Source organism: Azolla caroliniana, unplaced genomic scaffold, assembly GCF_043228905.1.
Source record: "Azolla caroliniana isolate FFs.n. ecotype wild unplaced genomic scaffold, voAzoCaro1.0.p SCAF_13, whole genome shotgun sequence".
NCBI classification, from domain to species: Eukaryota; Viridiplantae; Streptophyta; class Polypodiopsida; order Salviniales; family Salviniaceae; genus Azolla; species Azolla caroliniana.
Window position 1 is genome coordinate 16500428 of NW_028230448.1, and position 10204 is coordinate 16510631.

The window sequence follows — 10204 nt, forward strand, 5'->3', positions numbered from 1 at the left end:
GGTTTTCACCTTACTTTGAGATTTTCCACTATGTAGTAAATTGTAATAAAAGTGTTTAGTAAAAAGAGAGAGACCTACCCACTACTACTCACAACAGTTCACTACTACATATGTACATACATACATACATACATACATACATACATACATACATACTGATGATACTCTATTATAACCAATGAATAAAAGTCATACTTGAGTTACTTCTCATCATCATCATCATCTCCTTCTTCTTCTTCTTCTTTCTTCATCATTTTCTCTTCTTCTTCTTCTTCTTCTGTGGCAGATGGGCCATGGCTTCCTCCGCCACCAGTAGCAGGCACCCTCCTGCTCGAATGGTAGAACGACAGCTCCGTAAGGTAAGCCCCTCCCTTCCTCCCCTCCCTTCCTTTTTATTCCTGTTCCCTTCCTCTGTATCCTTTGTCTGTTCGTTTTCTGTCCTCGCATTGCCCTTCTTGCTTCCCAACGATCTCTCTCCACGATGTGGATCCGTACATCCCTTCTCCTCTCTCATAAGTGGAAAACCCCCGAAGTACGCAAATTAAATGGTTCGTCTGCATCTCGCAAGTTTTCCTCCTCCTTTCTGTGTCTGAATCCTTTGTGTGCAAGGTAAGAGAGTCATGGTTTACAAGATCTGGATGTTCTCAGTGTTCGTTTTTTCTTTGAGCACCGAAATCAGATTTATTCCAGCCATGCCCTTGTTCGAATTTGCATACGTAAATTACATGTTTACTCGAAGTATGTTTTTTTATGAGATCTGACTGCCCCTATCACCACATTCAGGCTCACATATTCATTCGAGCCATGCATCTGTTCAAATTTCCACATGAAAATCATATACTCGTTCAAACTTTGCTTTTGTATGAGTTCTTTCAGTCTTAACTGACTTTTTTTCGCTGTAATACTGGATTCAGATTTACACACTCATCGAAGGTATGGTATTACTTGAATTTCCATATTTAACACACATATTTAGTCCAACCTTGCTTTTCTTGGCATTCCCCTGATATAACCACAAAAGAAAAGGTCAAGTGCATCCGCTCATTAATCAGACATATAAACATCACTATGGGAGTTTAGTATTGATTTTCAATAATCTTTCGGCACTTAATTAAAAGGGAAGCATTGTGGATATTTCTAACTGCGAATGCATTGTAACCTATGTATCCTGTTTTTAGTTTTCGGACACTTACGAACTGTTGTAACTTTTGTTGTAATTTGAAGTAATGTTAAAGAGAAATCTACAAAACTTTAAAGAACAGTTCTAAATATTTGCTTGCACATGCCCATATGTATCTTAAGAAACTTGTGCATTGTTTGTCGTGGTGGATATAGATTTCAAAGTGTACTTGAAGTGTAAAAATATTATTGGATGAATATGAATTTCAAAATGTGTCCAAGATGCACAGCTACTTCTATGTAGTAGTAGTGGCTTATGTATGTGGATGGTGTCTTGTTAGGCAGGAGAGTTGGAGAAGCTTCTGCTCACTGCTATCCAGGCTAAAGGGCCTTTTGATCAAAATGCTCGGATACTACGTGAGAACATTAGAAAGTTGTACGAGTCCATCTTACTAGAGAATCATGAGTTTGCTGAAGCACATGAAGTTGAACAATCTCTCTGGAGACTGCATTATACACAAATCGAGGAGTTTAGATCTCGCATCAGAAAGAGTTTGCCACCTGTTCCCACTGCTAATCTCGCGTCACCATCTTCGACAGGAGGCAAGAATATTGTTAAGAGAGAGACTAATCAAAAGATTCTAGCAGTTTTCCGGAGTTTCTTGTCCGAGGCAACTGGATTCTATCATGATTTAATTTTGAAAATCAGAGCCAAACATGGTTTGCCTCAGGATGACCTTACTTGCAATGCAGCTGAAAGTAAAGATGGCACGGTTGATCATGAGAGGGTTCAGGAATTGAAAAGATGTCAGCTTTCATGTCATCGCTGTCTGATATACCTTGGAGACCTTGCTCGTTACAAAGAGATCCATGGAGATCCCTCTGGTCAAAGAGATGCAAAAAGCCATGATTGGTCAATTGCTGCAGGTTTCTATGTGAAGTCTGCCTCTATATGGCCCGCAAGTGGAAACCCTCATAACCAGGTTCTTACTTTTTTCTTTTTTTGTGTTTCTGGAACATTTGTCTCATTTCAATTCCAAAACAGCTGTTTACCTCCAGGCTTACTGATCTTATTATATTCTAGGACCTATGAGTTTTACAAGTGTTTATGATTTTGTAGTTGGCTGTTATGGCAACATATATTGGAGATGAACTGCTTGCTGTCTACCATTACTTCCGCAGTCTTGCAGCGGAATCTCCTTTCTACACTGCAAAAGACAATCTTGTACTTCTTTTTGAAAAGGTAGAAGAACTAATGTATTGAACTCTCCTCATTTTCTAAGATCTGTGATCTGCAAAAATGTAAATATGTGTTTTTATGCATGCAAAAATTGACCTGTGATTTGTCTTTTTAGACTGTAGACTAGAGCAGTTATGTCGTTCTTGTTCACAAAACATTATTGATAGGGATGACAATGATGTAACCTTGTGGATGATGAATTTTTGTTAAAATTTTCTCCCCTGTTTTTAAAATGTGAAATTTGTTAAGATTTTATGAAAAACCACTTGAGTTTGCTGGAACTTCAAATCCTATTACAAATTGCAATCAGGAATAGTTAATCTGAAGCATATGCTTGAAGTGTGGGAGGATGCTGTAGAAGAAGATTGCTGAAGCAATGTGCATATGCAAAGTATTAGGATTTTTGCTTATTTTACAACTGAGTTGGAAGGTTGCATACTATTTTCTTGAAATTTGTATGTTAATCTTGTGAAAATTTGAAAATGTTATTTGTATGGAAATAAAATTTTCCATCTGGTATAATAATTTGGAATACGTGAGGTTAGCACTGTGTATCATGAAATTCATGATATATGGCAATATTACTTGTTTACTTTTACTCTCTCAAATATTCTGGACGTGATGCCTGTACCCCGACCTTTGAATATGTTTGTATATGTAGTTGGCGACCTTACTAATGGCATTCTCACAGTCCCTTTGTATGTTCTTTATGGAAGCAGAATCGACAAAGTTATTTACGACTGACAGCATCATCCACAGGAAAGCCATCTTCTACTTTACGGAATTCACTTAAAGGTGTGAAGGGGGAGAAAAATACATTTTCAGATGAGGGTGCTCTGTCTGATGAACAAAGTGGCCAATCAAGCGTGGTGCCTTCAACAAATGCTGCTGAGGTTTTGAAAACTTTTCGAATTCACATTGTGCGGGTGAATGGTATATTATTTACCAGAACCAGGTCTCTCTTTTGTTTCTCTCTCTCTCTCTCTCTCTCTCTCTCTCTCTCTCTCTCTGTTAGCAAAGTATTTTTAACTGACATTGTGGCATACTAACTTTTCTTAAAAATATCATATATAAATTTATTGCAAAATTTCAATTTATGAATTGTGAAGACACATGTTTAATCAGGAAATGAAACGGTTGTTCTCTCTTTTTATCAATTTACAAAAATTTGTAGCAAAAAAGCTTTAAGTATCAGTTCTGAACATAATAAATGGTTTTTGGTCCTAAGAAAGAAAAGTGAACCAATTTCATATTTGCTAACTAGAGAATCTTACCTTATTGATAGATTCCACTCAAACGTTGTCCACGCCATAAAGTGAAGGGTCACATTGAATTAATTATATTTTTCCCTATTTTGAAAGATTGGAGTATGAGAGGAGTTTGGTTAAATATGTGGAAACACAACATAATCAGAAGACGTTTAACTGATTCCTACATATTTAAGGAAAACAAATATCAGGGCAAAAATAAGATATTCTTGACATTATAAAAATGCAACTATGAATGGAATCTTGAAAGCCTTTTATGGCATTCCTTCCAATTTATGGAATATAATATTAGGGCAGAAGTAAATATTCTTGACATTATAAATACCCATAGAGGTAATTCCAAATCTATGCTGCATAGGGCAGATTAACTCCTATATGCAATGCAGTTAGAGCAACACTATCAGATTAAACATTCAAGTACCATTCAAGAGTCTCTGTGCTCAATGTTCTCTATTGAGCTTGTATATGTCATTTGCAGAAAATGCATATATTTATTAATGATAACTGCATAATGAAATTTATCATTGGTTGTAATTGCCCCAAATAGGTTATCTTTATATAAATTACTTGTCTGGTCTTGATTTGATGTATTTTTTTCTTGCCATTTTGCATATATTGAATAATTGCAGCTTGGAGACATTTCCTGAAGTTCATTCACGTGTTTTGTCTGGGTTGGAGCAACTACTGAGTTTCAAGAGTAATGATGCAGCAACATTTAGACAGAGTTTGACTGCTGGAGTCTGGGGAGCAGGACCCAATGTTGTTCTTCAGCTCATCAGCATCCTTATTTTTAGTGTGCACAATGTGAATGTGGGTCCTGATGGTCATCAGCCCACATATGCAGAAATGTTGCAACAATCTGTTATCCTGGAACATGCTTTCATTGCGACCTTTGAATATGCAGGGCACCTTTTACAACATTCTATAGATTCAGAAGATGCTTTTGTCAGCCTGACTTTGCCTGCTGTTCTTGTTGTAATGGAGTGGCTTTCTTCTAGACCTGAGGTGGCAATGGGCAGCGAGGTGAAGGAGAATGAAGGCCAGGCAAGAATGTTCTTTTGGAAGAAGTGTGTTGACCTTTTAAACCGATTTTTAGATGATGATGGCAGAAAACAAGAACTAAAAGGGGTTCTGCAAAATGATTGTGATGAGGGAGTGTCACTTTGGGAAGATCATGAATTGCGAGGGTTCACTCCACTGCTTCATATCCAAGAAAAATTAGATTATACCAGAAAACCAAGTGCAGGCCTTGGTAGTAAAAAAGAAAAGCATGCACGGGTTCAGCGTATAATTCAGGCAGGTAAAGGTATATCAATGACATTCAAAGAAACGGGGAAAGGTATATATTATGATGCCCAAATGAACAGGTTTTACCTGCCTGGTGATAAAAAAATAATTGAAAGAAAGCGAGAGGACATTGTCCCCATTGGTATAATATCAGAACCATTTATAGAACCTGTCATTGACACAAAAAAGAATCATGTGGCTGGACATCAATCATCTATGAGAACAGTGGGGTCTTTAGGGGAGGATGAAGATGAAGAGGTTATTGTCTTTAAGCCATCAGTTAAGTTGAAGGGACAAGCTACCAAAAGTGAATTTGATGGTATTGCTGAGAAATATGAGAGTTCAAACGGTCATAAAGATTCAAATGTTTTGAGTAAAAAGCCAACTTTGGAGACACCTTCTTTCCTGGCAGGAATCGGAAAACTTTTACCTGATACCTTGCCTTCAGTGGCTTCCTCACCACCATTGCCAATTGAAGTTTCCAACCTGCAATCTGTTTCTCCACAACCCGTACCTATTATTAGTGGATCACCTTCACTTCCGCCAGACGTGTCTTCCATAGGAACCTTAGATTCCAATCCAGGTTCCAATTTTGGATCAACTGGGCTAGCATTCAGCACATCAGGTGCCATAGACAGTATGTTCAATATCCCAAGAAGTGGCGGTTATGATAACCACGTTGCAGCAGGGTCATTTGTTGACTGGAGAAGTGGATTGGGTGTCTTTCAAAACCAGCAGCCATGGTCTTCTAGCTCGTCTAATATCACCTGGCAGTCACAAAATCTACCAGGGAGTCCTTTTTGGAATCCAGATCTCAATAAACTTACTGCAGTCCAGAATGCACCAGGAATCCAGTCAAACAGCTTGAATGTACGCCCCATCACACGACCTTCCAGTGTGGATATGTCTACAAATTTGTCTCGAAATATGTTTTCAATTAATGGACAACAAAATATTTTTGGTGGTATGCCTACTTATCCCATGATGAACAGCTTGCCGGATGGTTCTATCCAGTCAAAATTAGCTTCTCAGGCGTGTAAGCCCATGAAAAAAGACAATATTCCTGGGGCACTGCAAGATCTAAATCTTTCTAGCGTCAATCCCAACTCTATGACTGTTGCAGGGGTTTCTGATAGAGAAAATGCAAGAAAAGCTGCATTTCCTTCTGCAGTACGACCACCTCCTGGATTTGGTCCATTACCAGCAAAGCCTAGTACTACCTTGTCATCTACATCAGTGTCTCAGAGCACACAACCTATACAGTCTGGTCAGCCAGGCAATGTGAACATTGATTCTAGGAACTTTTTCTATAATGGAACATCTATGGATGAACAAGTAGATGATTATGGATGGTTGGATGGATATTCTTCACTGAAGAAGGATCCAGGACAAGGTAAGACGACTGGTAGTGCAGGCTATGGACGGTTACCTGGTAATTCTGTCCAGCCATCAAATACAATGCCTTCATTTCCAGGCATGAGGCTCACAGACTCCTCAAGTTCCCTTTCCATGTCAACTTCACAGTTACTGGAAGATCCCATGAAGAAACTGCAGATGAATGAGCAATACCAACAGGTTTTACAAGACCATCAAAGGCATCAGTTGCAGCAGTTATATAATGCAAGGATATTAGCTCAGTGGACTCAACAGCACCAGCAACAACAGCCGCCACCACTACCAGAACAACTACTTCAATTGCAGCGGAAAATATCACCACCAATTCCTCCTGCCCAGCATAATGATGTGTCATGATTAAAATTTATGGGAAGTGAAGCCAAGTTCATTGATGGTATGCAAACCACCACGTTAATGCAGCCTTTTTATTTTCAACATAGGTTTAGGCATATAGATTTCATTTCTTAATGATTATTTTATTAAATTTGGCAGGCAAATTGAAGATTTGATGAAAGATTTGATGTCTGTCTCCTAAGCAAAATATTGGACCTCAGCTTCAAGTTGTGGAACTTGCTGTACTCTCAATTAAGGTCAAGTTCAAGGGGCATTGAATGAAGGTAAGAGGAGCAAAGCTGATATCTAACCCTTCATGAATGTTATTCATAAGATCGATCAATATCATTCTATTTTGAATTGTTATTTGAACAGAAAAGACAAGAGTGGAATCAAGGGTTTAGGGTTTACCTAAGCCCAATATCTGGGATGGTCTATTAAAAGCATTTGGGCAGATAACCTCTGAGTTGAGAGTTGTCTACCACAAATATTTGATATGGGAGAAGATGCAAAAAGGCTGAATTGGATTAATTCGTCTGTTTTGACCAAACATCCAGTTTTAAGCATTTCGTTTCCTCCAGCCACTGAACCATTGAAGTTATAGCTGCTGCCGTCTGCCTGTAGTGGTTGAAATGCAGACACATGACTATCGTTTCAGGATCCCTGTTCATGGTTCAATAATTTTCTTGTGAAGGGCTTGTCATCAGCTTATAACTCAGGGGTTCTCGATCCAGTGGAAAAGCCTGAAGAAGTTATTGTTTTAATCGAATGGGTATGCCAATATACCGAGTATTGAACTGTTACTAGTATGAAAATAGAATGGAGTAGAAAAAGACATGAAGCAAAGACTTGTAGCATCTGGCTTATAAAGCACTGAGTTCTTTAACAAAGTACATTGCAATTTAAAAGCTCTGTAATGTTTTAAAACACATTTCCCTTTTAGTATCAGAATCCTATTATATAACCTACATAGGAACTGTGGTAGCTTTCTGAATTTATCATCTTATTTCTATTTTACTAATTATATAATTCTGAAAGACAATGTTGAAATAAGCTATACTTCCTGTTTTATGATAGTTCTGTCACAGAATTCTATGAGAGCATAATCATCCCAAAATATTGAAGGCATTCACCAAACTTGGTCTATGAGTGGGATGTACCGTCTTTTTAGCAAACAAATAACGTACATTCAACCAGGTGGATGTTGCAACTCTTACGTGTTAGAATACAATGTGCATCCAAATCTCATAGTACGTATAGCAGGTAATGGATGGGATTTTGAATGCTTGGAAGTAAATCAGCTTATTTGATGCTGTCAATTGTGCATCCAAAGCTACTACACATTTGTTATTTTTGTATGCGTTCCATCCAAATGCAACATGCTCTTTTCTACACTTCAATGCATAGCCAACCTACATTTGTGTCTATGAGAACTTGTGTGCATGAAGTTGTGAATGTCATGACTCATGACCAAGCACAAGGTTGTACCAATCACAAGGACAATTATCATGATTGGACCAAGCACACCATTCTTAACTCTTTACAAATGCCGGATATGATTACTTGGTATTGGTCATGACTCAGGAATGGCTTAAGGGCTTGGTTTTGTTTATACTCAATCACCCACATGACGCTTAACATGGCAGAAGGTTGAAGTGCACAGGTCATTGTCAAAAGAACTTCTGCCTGATAGTGCAAGTGTTTGTGGCGGTAAAAGCTTGGAAAAGGCTGAATGAAATACTCATATATGCTACAATATCCAAATTTTGAAATTGAAAATGATTTCAGATTTTACATAAAATTAGTGGTTCTAGATTATAGTTTGACGTAAATGGCATGGCATAAAATAACCAAAATCTAGATACAATTATACGAAGGGAGGTGTGTATTAGAAACAGTAGGCCATTCCTAATCTAAACCTTGGATACAACCATTAAACTCTGAATACCATATATCAAGATTTCTGTCTGTTACAGGAAGGATTTGCCAGTGAAATAATACAAAAACTGGTATTAATGTATTGGGAATCAATCTATACGTGCAGTATCAGCCAAACAATAAATGCATGATGACAAACCACACATTGCAATTTCAGTTAATTCCTTAGGTTAACATGACAAATCCAATACTATGAAAAAGAGAGATTCATGGTCCAAAGCTCAATAATCAATCCTTCCAGTCAAAGCTCATAATCAAGCAGTTTCTTCAAATTGGCTGTCAAAATCAAGGCCATTCATAATCCACGAAGGCAGACTATGGAGAGGGCAGAGAGGGATTCTGAACAATTGATCCAATACATAAGAATAGCACATTCAGATTTTAAGCTCACAAAGACGGATGATCCCATAATGACATTCAAAACAAGCATATAAATTCCCAGAAGAGAGGATCCATATTGCTTCCAAATACTTGATCCAATACATAAGAATCACATGTTTCCAAATTAAAGTTCCTAAACCCCTGGGAAACTCCATAATGGGATTCAAAGCAAAAGAGAGATGCAACATTGTAGAGGAACAACCTCACGCTAACACAGGTGACTGCCTGCCACAGTAATTTTACCCTAAAGTTCTGGTGATCTTGCTTTTTAGAGATAGAGAAAACATATACAAAAGAAACCGACCAATGAAAAGAAACCACGGAGTATATGGGAAGACTATGAATATGCAGACACCAGACAGCCTAGCGAGTAGAGGGTCGATACCGCCTCGTTCCTTCGAATTCCTTCCTCAGAGGTTTTGGAGGAGGATCAGGTTTGTTAGGATCAGGTTTTTTAAGAGAAAGCACTTCCCGTCCGGAGCTCCCGCGAGTGACCACACGAACAGTCACTTCCTGGCCTGGTTGGAAAATCTGTCGCAGCTTCTCAAGACCTCCAAGAAACCCTAAATCTTGTGCAGGAAGAAAAGCTTCTTTTCCGGAAGGCATAGTGACCCAATACCCGACAGGCATGGCTTTTCTTATAGTAGCTTGAACTGTGCCTGGATCTCCTTGTTTCAGCATCTTCTCCGGGTCGAGATCGACTTCTATGTCGTCCATGTACGAATTGTTGCTGTTGTGATTTCCGAACCTGCTCTGGATCTCTGCGATGGCGCTGGAGTGGAGAGGGGCTCTGTGGGAAGAGAAGAAGGTACTTCTCGTAGACGGAGGGTCTACAGCGAGAGGATAGTTAGGGTTGTTGGAATGAGGGCGATGGCAGAGCTTCTGCGATCGGGCCGTAGCCAGTCGAAGACGCCAAGGGCTCATTCTGCAGGCAGGCAGGAACCTCTCCATCTCTGTCTTAGGGCAATCTCGCGGCTCTGTTGGTTTGGTAGGGGTTTAAGGAGAATTAGGAAATGGGCATGACGTGGATGGGGGGGGGGGGGTTTAAGAGTAGCTGGGAAATGGGCGTGACGTGGATTTGGGGGCGTGGGGGGGGGGGGGGGGGCTTTAAGAGTAGTTGGGAAATGGGTGGCATCTTCAGATTAGGTTCCGAAATGAGTAGTGGAAATAGCTGTGGTTTAAACCTAGCTCGCCCATTGGCTTTGATTAAGCCTCGCAATAGCTTATTTTCGACAGGCCTTAG

The 10204-nt window shown here is 39.1% G+C and overlaps 1 protein-coding gene and 1 long non-coding RNA gene across 2 annotated transcripts; one reads left to right on the forward strand and one right to left on the reverse strand.

Moving 5' to 3' along the window:
• Positions 1–248: 248 nt before the first annotated feature.
• On the forward strand, positions 249–7695 carry LOC147856374 (nonsense-mediated mRNA decay factor SMG7-like). The gene is made up of 7 exons (XM_087329888.1): positions 249–359; positions 1461–2102; positions 2240–2362; positions 3079–3314; positions 4257–6703; positions 6802–6926; positions 7018–7695. Exons 1-5 carry the CDS (start codon positions 294–296, stop codon positions 6664–6666), a joined length of 3477 nt encoding a protein of 1158 aa, XP_087186014.1. The 5' UTR covers positions 249–293; the 3' UTR covers positions 6667–6703; positions 6802–6926; positions 7018–7695.
• A 1296-nt stretch (positions 7696–8991) lies between these two features.
• Positions 8992–9328, reverse strand: LOC147856375 (uncharacterized). Its single transcript, XR_015530660.1, has 2 exons — positions 9205–9328; positions 8992–9169 (listed from the first exon to the last, which is right to left on the reverse strand). It is a non-coding gene; the product is annotated as an uncharacterized LOC147856375 (long non-coding RNA).
• Between the last annotated feature and the right edge of the window lie 876 nt (positions 9329–10204).

Bases quoted from the DNA above. Each gene is read 5' to 3' on its own strand.
- LOC147856374 (XM_087329888.1), top strand. From the start codon at position 294: ATGGCTTCCTCCGCCACCAGTAGCAGGCACCCTCCTGCTCGAATGGTA. The intron at 2,363-3,078 runs GTAGAAGAACTA...TTATGGAAGCAG, and splicing joins TTGTACTTCTTTTTGAAAAG to AATCGACAAAGTTATTTACG. The intron at 3,315-4,256 runs GTCTCTCTTTTG...GAATAATTGCAG, and splicing joins ATATTATTTACCAGAACCAG to CTTGGAGACATTTCCTGAAG.